Raw genomic sequence first — 19,719 nt, forward strand, 5'->3', positions numbered from 1 at the left:
ATCTCATGTGTTCCCCCTCCTGTCCATGCAACTACATCAGTGCAATAAGACTCCTAGACTTACTTTAGAACCTAGTTCTCCCTCTTTACCTGTATATGTGGTATTGTGTAGGTCCCAAAAATGTTGGGAAAAAAATCCTCTTCCCCTTGTCCTCACTGTTGCAGTGAGTTTGCTCCCTCCTCAGAGTACACTCGCAACGGAACCTGGTTAGTTCTTCCATGATTTGGAAAAGAGGTAAATAGTAAAACAGCTGCCCTCTTAAGTGCCCCTTCATAGGAGAGGACTGAGCTACAGTAACTCCTCCTGCTACTTACTGTCTTTACCCTAATTTTACTTGTCTGTCCTAGCATGAATTTACTTTTCTCTGAACAGCTGCTAGACTCTTGCCAGAAAGGTGAAATTAAGTTTGCAAGAGATTGGTAACCATTGAARTATTGTGCTTTGCTTTCATGAAAAGATGGATGTTTGGTACTTAACATTTATATGATGCTGTATATTCTCTGTGTCTTTGAAGAAACACTAATTCATTCGTAGACCATTCCATGACAGATATGAGAGTCAGGAATAGTGGTAAAGGAATGAAGTTTTGGTCTTGCTGAAGCAGAYCGAAGTCTCTGCTTAAAGTTTACTTCTGGTAAATGCTTTCCTGCCGTGCTGAGTTGCTATTTACTGACCTAGTGCTAGGATAACAAGCAAGCCTTTCAACGGAAAATGAGGAGCAGACTATTAAGGCAAGACAAATCCTTGTTGAATTGTACGAACTCGTTTATCCTCGCAGATTTCTGTTTCATTTAAATTCTCCTCCTTCACGAGCCATGCCTCTGCATCTRGAAGTAGCCCGCGAGCTAGCACACTTTGCCCCTTTAGCAGGAAGTCAGCGGATTTTCCGAGGAATCAATTTCGGCGAAGACCTCTCCGAATTCTGGGAGGCTCTGAAACAGCGCCGCGCCATCCCAACCCAGCGCGACACGTCCGTGAGTGGGGACGCCGCCGTCTCCCCGGGCGGTGGGTGGGTGGGCAGGCGGTGGCCCCCAGAGCTGCGGGGGGGGCGGCGGGGCGGGGGCTGTGCGGGGCGGTGGCGGYGAGGGCCGCTCTCCCTCCCGCCCCCTCGCACACGCTCGTCCTTCCCATCGCCGGCGGCGGCGTTCGGGAGTTGCTCCCGCGGCGGCGAGGCGGCGGCACCTGCCTGGCGGTGGCGAGTAGCAAGGTGCAGGCTGCCCGCGATGCCGGCTTAGCGGCCAGGCATGGCGCGGTGGCTGCGGGCCGGCAGGTGCCGGGACGGGCAGGACGGCGTTTCCCCGACGGGACGGGCGCTGGCGCTGCTGGTGCCGCTGTGGCTGTGCGCGGCGGGCGGCGGCGCGGCGCCCGTCTATAACCTCAGCCTGACAGTGGACGAGGGGCTGCCGGCCGAGACGCTGGTGGGCGACATACGCGCGGGGCTACCGGAGGGCGCGGACCCGCCGGGGGGCTTCCTGCTGTCGGAGGGGAGCGGCGAGTCGGCGGTGCTGGCGGACTTCCACGTCCAGCCGGAGACGGGCATCATCCGCACGGCGCGGCGGCTGGACCGGGAGCGGCGGGCGCGCTACAGCTTCGTGGCGGCCACGCTGCACGGCGACGTGGTGCAGGTAGAGATAGCTGTCACCGACGTGAACGACCACCCGCCACGCTTCCCGAGGGACAGTCTGCAGCTCAACATCTCCGAGCTCAGCCCGCCCGGCACCGCCTTCCGCCTCCCGGCTGCCCGCGACCCCGACGCCGGCCGCTTCGGCACKCAGGGCTACGCGCTGCTGGAAGAGGGCGGCGCGGCGGGGGAGCCGCCGCTGTTCCAGCTGCGCTATGTGCGGCCGGAGCCGCTGGAGCTGGTGCTGCTGCGGCGGCTGGACCGCGAACGGGCCGAGGTCCACCGGCTGGTGGTGGAGGCGTGGGACGGCGGCAGCCCGCGGCGACGCGGCCGCCTCCGRGTGTCGGTGCGGGTGCTGGACGAGAACGACAACGCGCCCGCATTCAGCCGCGGCGAGTACCGGGCGCGGCTGCGGGAGGACGCACCGCCGGGCACCTCCGTCTGCCGCCTGCGGGCCACCGACCCCGACCTGGGCGCCAATGGCGAGGTGCGGTACGCCATCAATCGGCGGCAGAGCGACCCCGACGGCTACTTCGCGGTGGAGGAGCGCAGCGGCGTCCTGCGCCTCCGCCGCCCGCTAGACCGCGAGGCGCGGGCCCTGCACCGCCTGGTCGTGGAGGCGCGGGACGGCGGCGCCCAGCCCGAGGTCTCCAGCGTCCTCGTCTCCGTGGTCGTGCTGGACGTGAACGACAACCGGCCCGCCATCCATCTGCTCTACCTCACCGAGACCGGCGGCCCGCGGGTCTCCGAAGGAGCGCAGCCCGGCGASTACGTGGCCCGAGTGTCCGTCTCGGACGCCGACGAGGGCGGCGAGGCGGAGGGCGCGGAGGGCGGCGGCAGCATCGCGCTGGACCTGCTGGGCGGCGACGGCGCCTTCGCGCTGCGGGCRGCCGGGGCCGGCGTCTTCTTCCTCTGCGTGGCGGGGCCGCTGGACCGCGAGAGCCGCGACCTCTACGAGCTGCGGCTGGTGGCCACGGACGGCGGCGCKCCGCCGCTCTCCGCCGAGGAGCCGCTGCTGCTGCGCGTCGCCGACCTCAACGACGAGGCGCCCGCCTTCCCGCAGCCCCACTACCGCGCCGCCGTCTCGGAAGCCGCCTCYCCCGGCACCTCCGTGCTCCGCCTGAGCGCCTCCGACGCCGATGAGCCGGGCTCGCCCAACGCCGAGGTGCGGTACGCGCTGGAGGGCGACGCGGCCGCCCTGGCCCTGCTGCGCATCGACGCGCGGAGCGGCGCCGTCAGCACGCGCGCGCGCCTGGACCGGGAGCGGCAGGCGGCGCTGGAGCTGCGCGTGGTGGCGCGCGACGGCGGGGTCCCGCCGCGCGCCGCCGCGTGCCGCCTCAGCGTGCACGTGGAGGACGCCAACGACAACGAACCGCGCTTCGAGCGCGCCGTCTACCGCGCGCGCCTCCGCGAGCACGCCGCGCGCGGCCGCCGCCTGCTGCAGGTGAGCCCCGCGCGCCCCCGCCCCGCCCCGCGCGCCCCCCGGAGCTCGGTCAGCGCAGCCCCAATGCCCCGTGTGCACAAGCGCCCTCAGAAACCCGCTCCTGGTCCCCTAAACACCTGGCGCGGGTCATGAGCGCAGCAGCTCGGGTCTGCAGAGAGAATCGAGTGTCAGCTCTGGTTACGCCTCAGGTTAAACCTCAGTATCAACCACTGTGATACTTGTGAGGACTTGAGATGGTCCTCAGAGGAGAGSCAGTAGGACCCACCCCGAGGGCAGCGCGACCCAAACTGAACCAGAAGGGCAGACAATGTAACACGCGGTGGCTTGAAGTTAAAGTGCACCTCGGGGTGTTTGTAATGGTTCTGGAGCTGTCTGCTAACGAAGGGTATCAAGCTACCCTGCCCTCGCAGAAACTGATTAGTGCTAAAAGAAAAATGTTCTACCCCTCTGTAAAACCCCCTTTATTCTTTCCAGGTGAGGTTGAATAGAGGCTTTGGAGAGCCAGGGGTTGACAGAGAGCCCTTTTTCTTTTAGCTTGGAAAAACTTTGCAGAATGTATACCTTTGAACAGAACAAAGCCTTTTCCATCAGAAGGAAATTCACAGCAGTTGGTCCTGGGTGAACGTAGACATGTCTCTGAGTTTGTGCAGAATTTAGGGAAAACCAGTACTTAAAGAGGAGGCCTGGGGAGAGCTGCAATGTGCTTCCTCAGTACATTTGATGAAAAATCAATCTGTCTTTATCTTCAGATGACCTACTTAATTATTTTTTTCAAATCAGGAGTCATTGATAGTAGTTKGAGTCTGACAATAGTTTAGGGGTACAAAAGGTATTTTTTTTTTTTTCTAATTGTACTTTGAGCTTAAAAATACACAATTTTTACAGCCCTGATGCAAATTTATCTACAAAAAACTTTGGGAAGGTTGAGCTCATGGAGCTTTTCCTTTTATATCCCAAGCCAAAAAGAAAATCACATCACTGCCCTTCCTTTTGCCTCCAACACCACGGGGGAGGGGAAAAAAAAAAAAAAAGAGGACATCGTGCACCGGTGGCCCCAGAAGAGCTCAGAAGAAAACTGAYGATGATTTTAGTAGTGTCGCTGGGCGCGGGCGTCCGTGGTGCTGAAAGGCAGCGGGGCAGATGGAGCCGGCGGGAGCGCTGCCGCAGCCTGACACCGCGGAGGGGCTGACGGATAGCAGCTATTGGCTTTTGATCTAAGCGGAGAGAAGTCTCCTGAAGGATTCCTGAGTGTTTTAAAGAAAATAACCTGTGATTGTGGCTTTACTAATTTCTTTTTTCTTCATATAGGTTTTGATGCATTAATAGTGCAGATTTTCTAGGGCCACAGGTGTCATGCACTGTGATGTCATGTACGTGGATATCATTGACAGTGCACTGAATTTTGAAAGTGTCACCATGCTGCCATRGTCATGTCTAGAAAGTAAAAATAAATCGTTATGTCCTGGTAATGATCGAACCAAGGATATTAAAACCAAAGATGAATAAGAAGGAAGCATGAGAGACATGCACAGGAGCAATAGCAGAAGTGCATCCTTTGGACTGCAGGTTAATCCAGGATCATCGCCGTGATGTCCAAGTTTCATACTACATTGTGTAGCAGACTTAAACTTTAGAAATTTTTAAGCCTTTTAAAATTATCCTGATATCTTTTCTCCCATTTTCCTTCTACTCAAAGCTTGTGAGCAGGAAGGAATATCGTGAAGTGGGCAGCTTTGTTTATGTTACTCTAGGAGTTGCAGTGAGTGATAAGAGTATGGAAAATAGGTTTTTGTTTGGCCAAGCTGTTTTTCAGGGTCTGTGGTATAAATCTTGGCTTCAGGCAGGCTCTTGAACTTCGGAGCTAGCGTGAAAAGGAAGTAACCATGGACTCTGTTATTGCTGCTCCAGGAGAGCTGGAAACTAACCAAGGTACTGAAGGAGGCTGCTCATGTCACATCCTCCTCTGCTCCACAACCTGGGAGGTGGTGATAAACATTTGTTTTGTATTTKAATCACAATCATGACTGTGGAAGTCTTCTAAACTCTCTAGTCTTGCTCTGCAAGCAGAGGGGCCTTACTGAAGTAGTCTTGTTCATCAGTAACCTTTGATTGGGGACCGACTGGTGACGAACCATTGCCTCATACATTGTGTGTCTAGAGCCTTCTGCCTTACTGCTTTGCTGTGCCTCTGCCCAGCCACTAAATAATATTTTGACAATTTGTTCCCTTGTGTTCTTCATTGCCTGTTGATGATGGGGGATTTCTTTCCTTCTGGGAAATCTTTAGCTCCTCCTGTGATTATCCAAGTTATCTTTATTTTCCCCCTATTCTCCATGAATGTAGCCCATAATATGKGTTAGTCTTATGAAATGGATCAACTTGCATTTAAGTCCATGTGTTACTGGTTTGTCCTAGTCTGTAGGAATTCACCAGTTAGAAGAATTAATGCTGCACTTGAAAACCATAGTATTCAGCTACTTCTGGAAATACTGCTTTATTCCAGAGCTTTTTCTTGTGGATGAAAAGCTCTCCCTTCCAGTATAGATTGACCAGTAAGGGACAATCTGCATCCTGAAAAATAAGTGTGGTTTGTTTGCATCAGCTAATATAAGAAAGAAATGTGGCAATGTAATGATTGCATCCCCAGGGTAGATAACATAGGGGGAGATCAGAAATCTGAGCAGACAAATGGAAAAAGTTTAAATGAAGAAAAGGAAAAATCAATGGGAAAGTAGAGGGTCATCAGACATTAGAAAGTAGAGCAAAGTATGCAGTGGAAGTTGTAAGTAGAATTTTGAAGTATTTATCACATTTATCACTTTTTTGCCCATTTTTTAATATTGAACTTCTGGTTTGTTACCTGTTGTTACACACACCTTTGTTTAAATTTAAGTGTTGCTGGTGGCATGCTTTTAAAAAAGGAAAGGTACAGTGAGGCAAGGATGAACACAACCAGAGATAAAACATAGACAAAGGAAATTAGCAGTAACTAACAAGGAAACAGCAGAAGCACTCTTGGTGTGATATGATGTTTACAGACATTTTAGTAATGCTTTGATTTTTGCRGATGTATCAACATCCTGGTTTCTTAATGTAGTGGTACTGCATGCTGATTTTGAGTGATCACTGGCCTTCAGAATGACATCAGTTATTATGATGAACTTTCAGCATAACATGAATCTGTTTTCCTGAACATCTTCAGCATGGCCTAGAAATAGAATAAGAYGGAGGAATGGGTGACAACACATAGGGCTCTCTCCTGTTTTTCATACTAAAACTTTTCAAGGACCAATGTGATTACAAATGTCTATTGACTGTTGAGTGATGGTGGTGATTATGTCATATTTATGCACTCTCTGATGTGAGCTTGGCAATTTTAGGTAGATTTAGCATCTGGTGATGAGTACCTCTCTGATAGTTGCACCTCTGTGGCGTAAGAATAAGGGGTGTGACAACGTGTTAAGGAATAAGGCTTTGCCATAGACATGCCTTGATAGCAGAAGTTTAGTTCTGCTTACAAATTTAATTTTCAAGCTTTTTTTTAGGTGATTGTAATGTTTCTCAATACTCGTTGTTATGGTTCTCTTTAGTCACAACTGATTTTCAAATTACAGTGCTGTACTGTCAGCACTTTGTCAGGATTTGTCAGGATTTCCAGCCTTCCAGCTGAAGTGACAGTATTCTTTCTCTCTCTTCCTCTCTCTRTCTCTGAGCAGCTGAAAAGTTTATCTGAATTAGGAGAAATCAACACATCATGTTAGCATCAGTTTGCCTTGTGTTTTTWACCTAGATGGGGTGGAAACACCACATTCTGTTTCTTATCCTTCATGGACTCCTGCATAAAAAAGTATTTCCCCTATTGGGCTGTGCAAAGCTTGTAATTAAAGAGTCGTTGATGGTGACAGCTCAGGTTTTGAACTTAATGAAGGTGTTTATTTTGTGTTACACAATACAATACATTCTGTATATGTTTGGGGCTTGTAGGTTAAACTTGCTTCCACTAGCAGGGTATCCTTTAGGTCATAAATGTGTGGTATAAATGTATTGCACATGCATTCTTATGAAAAGTCTAACAAGTTATGTACCTGTAACTGCATCTTGAAGAGAATACTGTCATGACTTAGTAATAGTCATGTCAGTAGCCTTTTAGTAAATTTGTTTTCTTTTATGGTTTATTATAAAATTCATGTTTATTGGCTTTAGAGACATCTCTGAGAGAGCAGAGGGAGAGAAAAAACATATGTTATCTGGCAAATGATAGAGACCCATATGCATTCCAGTGTTATGACAACTTCTACTCTTCTGGTCCATTAAGGAGGCTGTTTCAACTCATGAGGCAGAGCTCCTCTGTTCCTTTCATTTAAAAATAACAGACTTCCTGATGCTGAGACTGTGGGAGGTTTGCAAATGCAATGACAGCAAAGAAAGATTTTGTTTAAAGCTCTTAAAGCTAATCTAGGTATGCCAGGAATTATGGAATAATAAATCWGTGGGATTTTAGAAAATAGTACTTAAAGGTATAATATATGTAAGAAAGATGCATGGGTTTTGAGGACTTTTTAAGTGCTTAAAGTTGTTGTTTGTGCTTGCTTGAAATACACAGTTGCAACAGCTGCTTTCAGAATGAGAGAGTTCTAAAAAAGACATTATAGCATGCATCTTTTCTAGTTTTYCTCTGCCTTCTGCAAAATTAAAAGAAAAATTAAGAGGACAGAAAGGGATGAAGGATATATCCCTGCTTTGGAGGATGGAGACTCAGAGAATGTCATCTGTCATTGAGACACTAAGCAGGTAGCAACAGCATTAGCTGCAGATCGCATTTTTCTTCCTCTTCTTTCTCTGAATGTTGAGATAAGGAGCTAAAAGAACACTCCTTTTCCTCATGGTTTTTGTTCTGGATCATTTAAGCCACTCTGCAATTACTGAAAGGAGAAATGAAGTCAGCAAACGAGGTTCACRTGAGTTCTAAAGACTTATAAAATCCAGCTCATCCCCTTTAGAGGTAAACCAGAAAAAAGCTAAAGGCATCACACCATGCATTCCTCTGTTTGTTTCTTGAGCTTTCCAGGTCTAATTTTCACTGCACTCAATTTAAAGCCAGCTGCACAAAAGACAGGTTTTGTTTGTTGACTTGAATTCCTRCTGTATTTTAAAACTCATACAGTTGACAACAGAGAGACCAAACCCCAGGCTAAACTACAGTAACAGCAAAGAAATTGGCCATCTAACCTTTAACTATAATGTAAAACTATTTCTTTATTAATCTAATTTCGTAAACTGAGTCTGAAAGCAGTTAACATACCATTTATCTGTTAAAGTGTGATTTTGTAGCAATTATTTCTTTCTAAATTCACAACAAGTGTCCCTTTGCATTCAAGAAGTTGTTCAGTAGATTCTCAATAGCTTTGGGGATACAAAATCACTTTTCCTGGCTGTGCACAACTTTTCATGATCTGTTAATGTGTAGCTTTAGAATTGTGGGTAGTCTGGGCTCAAAGATAAATACATACTTCTTTGAACCTGTGCTGGAGTAGTAGATGGCCATGCTGAGGCCATCCTGATGATTGCAGGAAGGAAGAAATCCTGATGATTGCAGGAAGGAAGAAAAATTTGAAATAATCAACCCCAAAAATATATAATTTTAATCATTAAGTAACTTGAGGTGGATGGGAACTCTACATCCCTAAGCTTTTGCTTAGGGATTCTCTTATGGTGTCTTTCTAGCATTTTAAAAATAGAAAAACTGTCCCATTTAATAATTAAAGTGTGTATAAGAACGAGACTGTTCCTTGATGCAGTCCTTTCAATTCAGCATCCAACACCAAATGAGTGCTTTGTAGAGTAAGAGCTCTGACCCTGGGAAATGGGAATTGGAAGCCTTTCACTTTTGCTTCTCTTAGTTTGTGGTTACTCTTAAACGTGGTAAGTGTTAAATTTTCAGTGCCTAACTGAAAAAACCTGAAAAAAAACAGGTCTCAAAAGGTAATTCCCCCATCCGTGTCACAAATCTACAGCTGTTTGCTAACTTAATCCRTGATTTAGAGAACATATGAAATGTTGAAACATCAAAAACACATTGTCATGGAAACATTTAGCTTTTATATGAGAATTGAAAATTATGTTAAAGTTTAAGAACAAAAACATTTTAAAAATTACTGCAATAGATTACCTTTTTTCCCCAGTTCTCAGGCAAACCTTTTAACTGATGTCACCAAACTGGATCTGGAAAGATGGAGGTTTTGGAGGCTTGTGTGTTGCTAAGTCTGAAATTTTCTGCATACTTCAGTCTATAGTTGTTATAAAAAAAGCAGCATATGTGATAAAGGTGTTCTTGTTAGAGAAATTTGGTATGTCCCTAGCTATGGGGTAGTGGAAGAGGAGTAATGATATTAAATAGTCTTAATCRTAGACTTTATATTGAAGAGAGCTGTGTATTAAAATATAAGCTAATAGACTACTCAGAGCATTAGTGGCAGAGTCTTTGAATACCTTTGTCTGCTATTTTTTTTTTATTTTTATGCAGCATAATGAATAAAATTTCACTTAAGTGTCCGGCCAGAGTTCATTCATAGCCACTGACCTTCTGCAGTAATGGTTGTGAACTGCTTTTTTAGATGGAAGTCATTCCAATTCAGAAACAGAGGGGTTTTGCTGGTGATCACTTTTATCCAAAGATGGCATCAGCAGTTGTCTTAGTGTACACCAGAGCAAATTATTAATAAGCTGTAAATGATTGGGCATGGTTGGGTCTGCCCATTTATCAAATATTAATGTCAGTTTATTGTCCCTATAGATTTTCATAAATTGCTATGTCAGCAGAAGGCTTAGTCTTTCCTGGAAGGCAGTTAAAGCATTGGGAAACAGATGAGTTAGGAATCTCTGAAATTCCATCTTACTACGCAAGCAGATTGACACAGTAGAATRAACCTTTTTATTTTACTTCACAGCTCGATTCACTCTTGAAAACAAACTTCTAATTGCATGCTGGAAAAAAACCCACAGTGATTTCTGAAGTCTGCATTTTTCTTTTGAAGTGCATGAGTTTGATTTAGAATCTTAGCGGCTTCAGCGCCCTTGTAGGTAGCTTGGAGAAACTTTCTCTGCACTGTATTAATGGTTAGAGTTTGTCTGAGCACCCCCTGCTCCACACTGAGCATTGAACTGTAAATAATGTGAACACTGCTGTAGTGAGGAGTGGGGCTCTCTGTCCAGCTGATTGTCTGATGGTTCAAATCCTGCTGCAGGTGCAGACAGCACGGAAGCAGACATATCAGCTAAGAAAACACTTTGGGGAAAATAYCACACAGCTCATTTGGCACGGGTGTTATATGGAAGTCAGTGTAGGTATTGTGTCAGACCAGTATCCCTTCTAGCCCCACATCCTTCTTCTCATGGAAGCTAAAAGTGTACACCCTGGATGAGTGCAAGAATGGAGCACACAGATGTGAAATTTTCCCTCCTGGATTCTTGGTGTTCAACATTTTCAGCTCAAGAACATCCCAAGCCAGGTAGTTTCTACACGTTTGTAACCATTAATTTTTTTTTTTTTTTTTTTTTTTTTTTTTTTTTTTTTTTGGTGAAAATTACCTAGCCCTCACCTCAGCTTTTCTGAAGCATCATCAGCCCTAATACTCTGTGGTAGTGGGTGTGTTAATCAGCTACCTATTCCAGGAGAAAGCATCCTTCTGCTTTAAACCTGGAGACAGAGAGGATGGTTGCTCCCAACTCCTCAGGATTTCACACATCTGCTATGGCACCTTTCTGTCTCACTTCTTGTACTCATTCTTGTTAGTTGCAAAAAAAAATAAAAATAAAAAAGAAAAGGCATTTGGCCAGCAGCTACTTTTTAACACCAAATGCTGAAATGTGCCAATGGCGAAAATATAAAATTAAGCTTTGTTTACAAAGAAAATGTAGCAGAAGAAAGTTCACATTTTATAGAACTGATAGAAGATAGAGCCTTGCTTTCCATTTATGAGAAAAGCTTAATCTCTGCAAAAAGGCACGTCTTTCAGGAGGGGTAATGGATTTTTAAAATAACGCTTATAAATCACAGTTCATTCAATCAGTTCTAAGCTCTTCRAGACAGCTCTATAAGAAGCTATCATTAATTTCATTGGCACTTACGTGAAATCATTCTTCTCTGAATATTGAATTGCAAGGGATTTACGTCATGCCTGAAGAACATGTCCAGTGGTGGTGTGTTTAGCACTGCACAGAAGATGTGCAGATACTTCTCACCTCTTTGTACTAAACTACTCGCCTATATAAATTTGTGTATATAATTTTATATTATATAGAAATAAATTCACAACTGATTAAACAGTTGTTTCCTATCTAACACATACATGACCAAATGTAGTAACTGTAAGCATTTACAGTAACTACTAATGCACTCTAATGCAGAAGGGATGTTTGTAAGGGCCTGTGTGTTGGCCGGCTATGCTTGGATGTAAAATCTCTACTGACTCTTCTTGATAATTATTTGTTAGGGTTTTTAGGGTAGAATCAGGAAATATGTGCCAAAGTAGGTGGATTACTGATTAAATTTTATAATGAGTCAATTGATATTACTTAGTCAGTCCCATTTAAATGAAGTAATGTAAAGAAGATTTTAACAAGGCTTTCTTCATGTGAGTGAACTTGACAGTACAACCCAGGCTTCATTTTAGCATCTGACAGTGAGCATTAGCAGAACATGTTTTAAGGGAGGGTGCTTACGTTGCAATCCTTTTTTGTGCCTATTTCTTCACTTCCCATTGATAACTTGGGTTACTCTAGATGGGTCAAATCTATGGCCTTTGAAATGCTTTGAAGTGTTTTGTTTAGAAGTGGGTTTTCATTCTGTAACTGAAAGTACATTAGAGACACATCTCTAGGTTCTCTGTCTTCCTGTTCTCTGTACTGAAAGAAAACAAGCATTACATTTGTGCCAGACTTTACTAGCTTCATTTCCTGTGGGATGTGACTTAAAATAAAAATCAGGATGCTGTCATGCCTGTTTAGTTGTGCTCACAGGGTGGACTGGTTTAAGCATAAACTGTTGGAGTACCAACATTATTTGCTGTAATAAAAGCAAATGTACTAACTTCCAGCCCTGACAGATGTCTCAATCTCCTGCACTGACCTTGTGCAAAGTGTTTTTGTCTCGTCTTCTCCTCCTTGTTCCCAGCTACTTCCCTCATACAGAGAATTAGGTTGTAATGCCTACGTCTGCTCCACTTCCACTGGCTTGTGCCTACATCTGGTACTGGGAAAGGGGCAACAGGAAGGGCAGTTTTTAGCTAATGTCTGGCTAAACATATGTGAGACAAACAACTTGTGTATGCTGTTTTTTCCCAACAGCTATAAACAAACACATATGGTTTAAAGCAGTATCCAAGGAACTGGATGTATCTTACCAATCAGAGAAACTGCTGGAGATTACTGCACTCTGCCTCTGGTGCATTACCTTCTATATGTCCCTTTGTTTTCAACTGCACAAAACCCCAATAAATACGATTTTATACACATTCAGTTTTTCCTGCTTGGAATTTGGAACTCGTGTCCAGACATACCCGAGTAGTGATTTACCAAAGCAGTTTCTTCCATGTGTCCTACTATATTGTGGCATTAATATTAGATCTGTCATTTGTATCAAACTGTTTTCTTATAGGCTGTTATCAGTCACAGATACATTGATATCTTTATCTCTGCTTCATTACACCAGTAAGGTTACATATTAAACACTGTGTATAGATATGTAGACACCTAAATATATTTGCTCAGGGTTGTTTCATTAATCATTTGTTGATTAATGAAACATTTTTGTTGGCTGTTGCATTTTTATTAATTAGCTAATTATATGGATAATTTCAGTTTAGTACTTTCATCACTATGATGTTTAATTGACATTTCTGTAGAATCAATGTGCATTTACACAGAAATGGACTCAACAAAGCATGTCTGTTATTTTCTTCTGAAAAGACTGTCTTAAGATGCTCCTAAATAGAGGAAAATAATCTCTTTGAGAGAAGGATTATCCTTCTGTTAGTTCTTATGCCATGTATGGAACCATAAGTGTGTGTTGTATGGATAGGGTTTCTGATATACTTCCAGAAAATATGTTAATCTCAGGAATGCATCAACACAGAGTTCAAACTTTAGAATTACAGTTTCATTTAAAGGAAGGGAAGCAGTAACCTTAATGTACCAACTCAGGTACACTTTCAACAGGCTGGTTCCTGTTTGGGGTGTTTTGTGTACTGTGCTGCTACTTTTGCTCGTGAAGACATCCAACAGAATCTGTTTTACAATTTTTGAGAAATTAAATCACTGAAAGCTCTTCAGATGTTTTGGGGCATGCTGTGCTTACATTTGTAGTTATTCTAGTGAGGCTCTGGGGTACCTGGTTAGCATCATTGCTACCAAGGCTCAATTGGTGTTTGGAGCCCCATCAGGATCTGGTCTGCAGCTCATRGTGCAAAATTAGGACGGGGCAAAAATTGCTCAAATGAGCATAAGATTCGTCAATGATGGGTTGTAAAGTAGACACAACCTGATGTTTCCTGCCTCTGCCTTCTTCTTTGTGTAGGTCTATAGTAATACTATGTGACAATGTCACATCAGTTGTGGCTGCACAAGTCAAGAGACACTGGGGAGAGCTGGGAGGGTCTTTTCAAAAAGCATTTGTTGTTCAAGCMGACAGGGAGCTTAGGAACAGAATCTGCAAAGAAGTCAGCCACAGCTTGTTCTTTGGGGGGATTCAGGTTCCTGCATTTTGCAAATCCCAGCTAATGTAATGTGTGTCTGTGGGTTTCTGAGGGAGACAGTTCCATGTGCATGGCACCGAAGGAGCAAGGAGATGATACAAATGCTAAACAAATGAAATGTGACCTGCTTTCTCAGGACACAGAACTCCTTCTTAATGTAACACATTTTAAAACAATGTGTGCTGCCATCACTAGTAATAACAGAATAATTAACATTTGAAAATGAAGTCACAAGTTAGAAAATTCTTTTTCCTTTTTTTTTTATTTTATATTTGTACGCCTTTAAAGGATATAATAGAGAGTATTTCATTCTGGATTTAAAAAGAAAGAAGAATGGCAACCTCCCACATATTTAGCCCTTGTTTGTTTGTTTGCTCCCTTTTGTTACTATTAAAGTAAGATTCCATATCCTGGAATTTGTTTCTCTTCCTTTTTTAGCTGTCTTTGAAGTTGGTGTCTTTAGCAATAATTTTGGCAGCAGTACAGTCATATAATGATTTTGCTATGATACCATACTGCTTTTGTATTTTCTTTCCATTGATAAAAAACAACTTCCAAGTCTCTTAGGTTTGTAATATTCAATTAAAGAAGTAATGTTTACATTTTCTTGAAACTAATAATTATTTTTAGGGCTTTTTTTGTTTGTTTTTGTTTTTTTTTTTGTTTGTTTTTATATCCACTTGTGCCTGTATTTGAGGAGGGGGGAAAGACCTGACAGCTGAAACAGCCGTTTTGAAAAGCTGACTGCTTTTAATTTTCAGAAATGTTTGTCTGAAGGGAGGACCCTAGCCAATATTTGGGAGTTAGACTAGACCATGTGTTCCATTTCCAGAACCCTGCGGTTATGGGACACAAGTTATCCCTTAGTTTCTAAAGCTTTGTTGTTGAAGTGCCATTTTCAGAAATCACAAGGAAACACAAATGTTTTCCATGTCTATTACATCTTATTGAAGGCCATTTATGGTGTACTTTTTGAGACTTTGATTTTGTGCTATGCCATTGCTCTTGCTAATTGCTTCTAATGGGAACCATGTTTTAGGTCTATGAGCATGCAGCAAATCATGCTAATTTTTTCTAGAAAATGTGGATGAAAGTTAGAAACATTGGTAGGGATTATCAGGTGGAGATCTCAGCACCCACCATTCCCAAAGGCTCCCAGTGGCTGCACCTCCCCTTGCCCACCTCTCATTTCTGGAAAACAAATCAGAACTGCTGTGCCTTCTGAAATGCCTGGTCAGGCAGGTGTTTTCAGTAAGTCTCTGGCTCTGGCTGGACCACTGGAGCTCTCTGTTCCATCATCAATTCTCAGTATTTTCAAAGTGAGAACTGACAGGTTATTTACAGAGAAATGTTAGTACTTACCTGGCAAAATCTCACCTAAATCAGTTTGCATTTATCTTTTTTTTTAGGCTGGATCGCTTTGACTTTCAGTCATCCATGTTTGTTTTTTTCTTCAGTTTCCAATTAATAACTTCCCAGCTCAAAGCAAAATAATATTAGTTTGTTGGTAGGTAATTTCATATTTTGTCATTCTGTATTTATTACTTCAGTGTTCTAGATCTGTTTAAAGATCCTCTTGTTTCCTACATTGATAGTGCTTTCTAGTTTCAAGAATTAGTGAATGATTGAATTGCTTATGTTCTGGTCTTTTTCTGTTGAATTATTAGACTTAGCAAGCTGGTTATCAATAGAACCAACATATTTATTAATTCCCTTTTTTGAGACAACTTGTTTTGAATCCTTCTTTAACTGGTTTCTTACCATATGATTCTTTGACTAAACGCTGTGTTGTCTGTACTGAGTAATAAGCAAAGAAATGTAATTTCTATTGGTTGCTCTACTAAATCCAGATCAATTTACTTGTATGCCTAGAAAATTCTGATATTGGAAGGGTACTGAAGTACTTGGAAAATGTTTTATCTTCTGCCTTTATTCTTGGAAAGTTGTTCTAGTGATCTCTTTAAGTCAGGTTGATAGGATTGCAGTTGCCACATTCAAGTTTTCTCCTTTTCTGTAGTCCCTCCGTTTGATTTATTTTTAAGAGAGATTGTTTTGTTGAGATCTAGAGTGGTTACAGCTGTGAGCTTGTAGTTTGATTTGTCAGTTTTAGGATTATTCTTTGTTGGATCCGCTCACTTTGAATGCTGTTGGAATTTTACCTGAAGGGTGCATTACTCCCATAGTTGTGTGCTGGCCGCAATCACTGCTGATAGCGGAAGAGAGGAAGGTACTCCTCCAGTTCTACTGCAATCACCAGTTTTAATGGCATGCTCTCATTTCATCTTAGTACACACTTTTCTGTTTATTTATTTTTTTTTCTGTCCAGGAATACCTGTATTTTTTGTCATGATTGAGTTAATTTCTAGGATTTTCTTGTATCCAGCCCTCCATTTTTTTTAGGTTTTGTTAACAGCTCGTTTGAGCATTATGTATTTATCACATAAACTTTGAGATCTAGGCTAACTGTTGCTCATTTCTCCATTTAATTTAAACGTAGGTGATAATTACATGGTCTGAAACATTCAAGTCCAATGGCTTTCCTATTTTCATTGGTTTATGAGTCTCTAAGAAGTCAAAGCTTCATATAAAAAAATGATTCCTGGTGATATTCCTGCTCCAAGAGTATTGTAATTCTCTCTGTATATCCTCAAGTCTAGCCCTGGGGTGAAGGAGACCTAGAGCAGATACTCAGCTTTATCCCATGTGGTGCTGGGGGGAAAATCCACCGAACAGCATATCCTCTGACCATTAGCTCAAAACTTTGCAGCTGTTAAAATCTCATCTTCTTGCTCTGAGGACTGACCATCTATGTTTCTCTTGGCTCGTAGACTTGCACGTGAATTCATTATGATTTTTTTTTTTTTTTAATAACATACAGGTTAACTGGGGTTGCTGGTAGAGTTCCTCCTCTGGTGGGACATTTCACTGGCTTATGTGTTAGGGATTTATTTCGTTAGGCCATTCATTCTTTAAGCCCCTGGAATCTGAGCCTCTGTGGGGTCTCTAAGCACCTTCTGGAGATACCATAAATCTTTCAAGTGACTGTTGGGATTCAGCCCAGCTCCTCTTGGCTTCCGCACTTTCCGGCTTTTCTTCATAACAAAGCTTTTCTGACATTTTGTTCTCACGTGAATCTTACGTGTTTCCAGCTAAATAAGACCACCTTTTTTCTCGCTGAAAATTACTGAGCTTGCCCCCTATGTAGGCTTTTCTTTCAAATCTTTTTAAGCTTATGTTTTATCCATTCAGTGAAATTTTCTTGCTTGGGTGTTCTCTGTTCTCTCCACGTCCTCCTTGTGGACGAACAGGAGAAAACTTTTTCCTGGCTTTAATCAGCCTGACTCAATGAAGCAATTATTATTCTTAATGGCCAGTCATTCTGTCTGGTTGGAGTGGTATGGCTGGAAATAGTGGGTATGAGAGTTGCTCAATTAAGAAAACAATATTTATAAAACTATTTCCAAACGTCAGGCAAAGTTTATGAGTCGTTTACAGGGAAGATTCCTGTACTGTCACAGTGAGTGTGGATATTCTCATCATGCAATACTAAAACTGCTTTTCTTGAGTGGAATTGTTAATGTAGCCTTCAGTGAGCCTCAAGAGGCAGACAGTCATCTGTCATATTCTTCACCCTGCTTTTAAAAATGCTCTAGAAAATGCAGGACCTCTGAATGTTTAGAATATCTGTAATCCCTTTTAGAATTCATATTCACTGAATTAAATAAAATACATCACTATAAGCAAGAAAAAGGATCTCTGACTATGGAGAATAAACATTCAGTCCTATTCCTCTTGGGTCTGTGAGGTTCTTAAGCATGAGTGTAAGATCTATTATGGTAATAATTTAGCCTACTTTTGCTTATAACCTTTCTGTGGCATGTATGAAATGGGAGAAAACACTACACAAGTAATTAAAGTACTGATGGAAGGTGAAAACAGTTGTAAGATATAAGAAGAAGACAGACTAACAAATACAGAGATGAGACTGGAATATTAAGCTGCCATCAGTAGTGGCCAGGAAAAAAAAAAAAAAAAAAAAAGGAAAAAAGGCATTTTTTCATTATCATGACTTAGTGGTCAGAAGGGAAAGATGAGCAGAGCCAAAGAGAACATGATGGATTGTCTCTAAGGAGAGTCCTGCACAGCGTTTAGGTTTGTGTGACTTGTGTTGCGTGTCTGTCGTGATTATTCTCCTTAAAATACTTGAAAGGTAAAAGCAATTTTGGTTTGGGAATGAATGCTGTTGTGAGGCTTTCACCTGGTTATTAGGACTGAAGCAGAGTTCTACAAACTGCCAGAAATTCAATTAAGCTTTCAAAACTAAAGGATGTATCGGTTGTGTTTTTGTATTTAATTGAACACTGTCAGAGTGAAGGACACTCACCCATAAGAGCTGTGTTACAAAGTTCAGGATTTGTGCAAATGGTTTTACAATGGCCTGAGGCTACATATGATCAGCATTAGATGTACTGGTCTCCAGCCTGATCCATGGAATCACTCTTCTAGCTGTGAGACACAACTGACCATCAGTTGCAGCAGCATTTTTTGGAGAGAGTTGGAGTTTCAGGCACTTTGCGTGCTCAGTATGTTGTGGTYATTGAAAACACAGTTATGTAAGAGTGTAGGTACAGGAGGCAACTGTTTGATACAGATTTTCATTGTGTATCAAACTGATCTAAAACCATTTCTGCAGTAAGTGGGTGGCGAAAAGGGAGATAACACTTCAAGGGGGAGATTTCCTCTAAACCAAGACAGTAGTAAATATTTTTCTTTCAAACCATAGAAGGGGATGTGCTGATAAAGTGATAGGCAGGCTGGCTTATTTTTATTTCTTGCTCTGAAAAAGTCCATTTCCAGAGCTAAATGTTAAGCTGATAGCCCCCTTTAATACCATATAAATTTAGAATCATTTTTTCTCTTTAAATAGCTGAATACTTTGTACCGGGTATACAGTAATCTGACCATTCAATAGTCTTGTCATATTATTTTACACCAAGAAAGTGGAAGCGTTACTTCTCCTTTAAAATATAACAAAAATGGGGCTCAATCTAATACAAAATCATGAGCTGAATTCTAGTTATTTGACTACTCTGTTTTAAAATGTGAACTTTGAGAACATTTGGGGTTTTTGCATAGAACTCTGGAGTTACTCATCTCATTGGATTAGTTCACTCTTTTCATTTATACAATCATTGCAGCCCTTGAAAACGGTAATATAGTACAGATTGAGATATATAGATAATATAGATTGAGATACTGGGAACATTGTGTGTATTTGTGACAATTCCAGGGCGATTTTATATCTTCAGAGAGCTACTAAGCTGTGAGTATATTGATCACTTCTGGCTGTGGCATCAGTGACATGGATGATCTTCATGTGRTACAGTATTCAAAAACTTCAGATTCTAACATTAATTTGGTAGAGCCATCTTTAATTTGTTTTCTCAGTCTGTGTGTTTTGGGGTAATTTATCAATTTTCAGCAACTCCAGTACCATTAGTCTGAAGTCCTTTTTGGCAATTTTTTTTGATCATTAATATGGTTTTGACATTTAGACCAGCAGTACAAAATAAGTAGTAGCAGGATTAGGCTGTTGTTGATATTTTCTCTGGTTCTAATCCCCAGAGATATGACTTCTATTGGCTCCTTTATCATGCTTATTCTGGTTCAGTGCTTTAGATCTTATCCTGCCTTTTCTGAGATGAAAAATTAATACAGGCTTTCACTTAAAATAAACCTGAAACTTGTTTCATTGCTTTTTGTTCTATTTCATAATAAGTACGAAGTTAGCAAGGTGCTGCAGGCTGAATGAAACACTGACATCCTTTGGAAATAAAGCACATTTTTTGATCATTAGGGAAGGAAAGAAATTAATAAAGTAAATATTCTTGTTCTATTCCTTT

At 42.6% G+C, this 19,719-nt stretch overlaps 1 protein-coding gene across 1 annotated transcript in view; it reads left to right on the plus strand.

Annotated features, from left to right (window-relative positions):
* The first annotated feature begins 1,244 nt into the window (after nucleotides 1-1,244).
* Nucleotides 1,245-19,719, plus strand: part of DCHS2 (dachsous cadherin-related 2) — a 106,744-nt gene continuing 88,269 nt past the window's right edge. The window contains exon 1 of the mRNA XM_057375296.1: nucleotides 1,245-3,065. Within this exon, the coding sequence (XP_057231279.1) occupies nucleotides 1,245-3,065 (1,821 nt within the window). The remainder of the gene's footprint in view (nucleotides 3,066-19,719) is intronic.

This window comes from Malurus melanocephalus, unplaced genomic scaffold, assembly GCF_030028575.1.
Source record: "Malurus melanocephalus ecotype Western Australia unplaced genomic scaffold, MMel_1.1 scaffold_9, whole genome shotgun sequence".
Classification (NCBI taxonomy): domain Eukaryota; kingdom Metazoa; phylum Chordata; class Aves; order Passeriformes; family Maluridae; genus Malurus; species Malurus melanocephalus.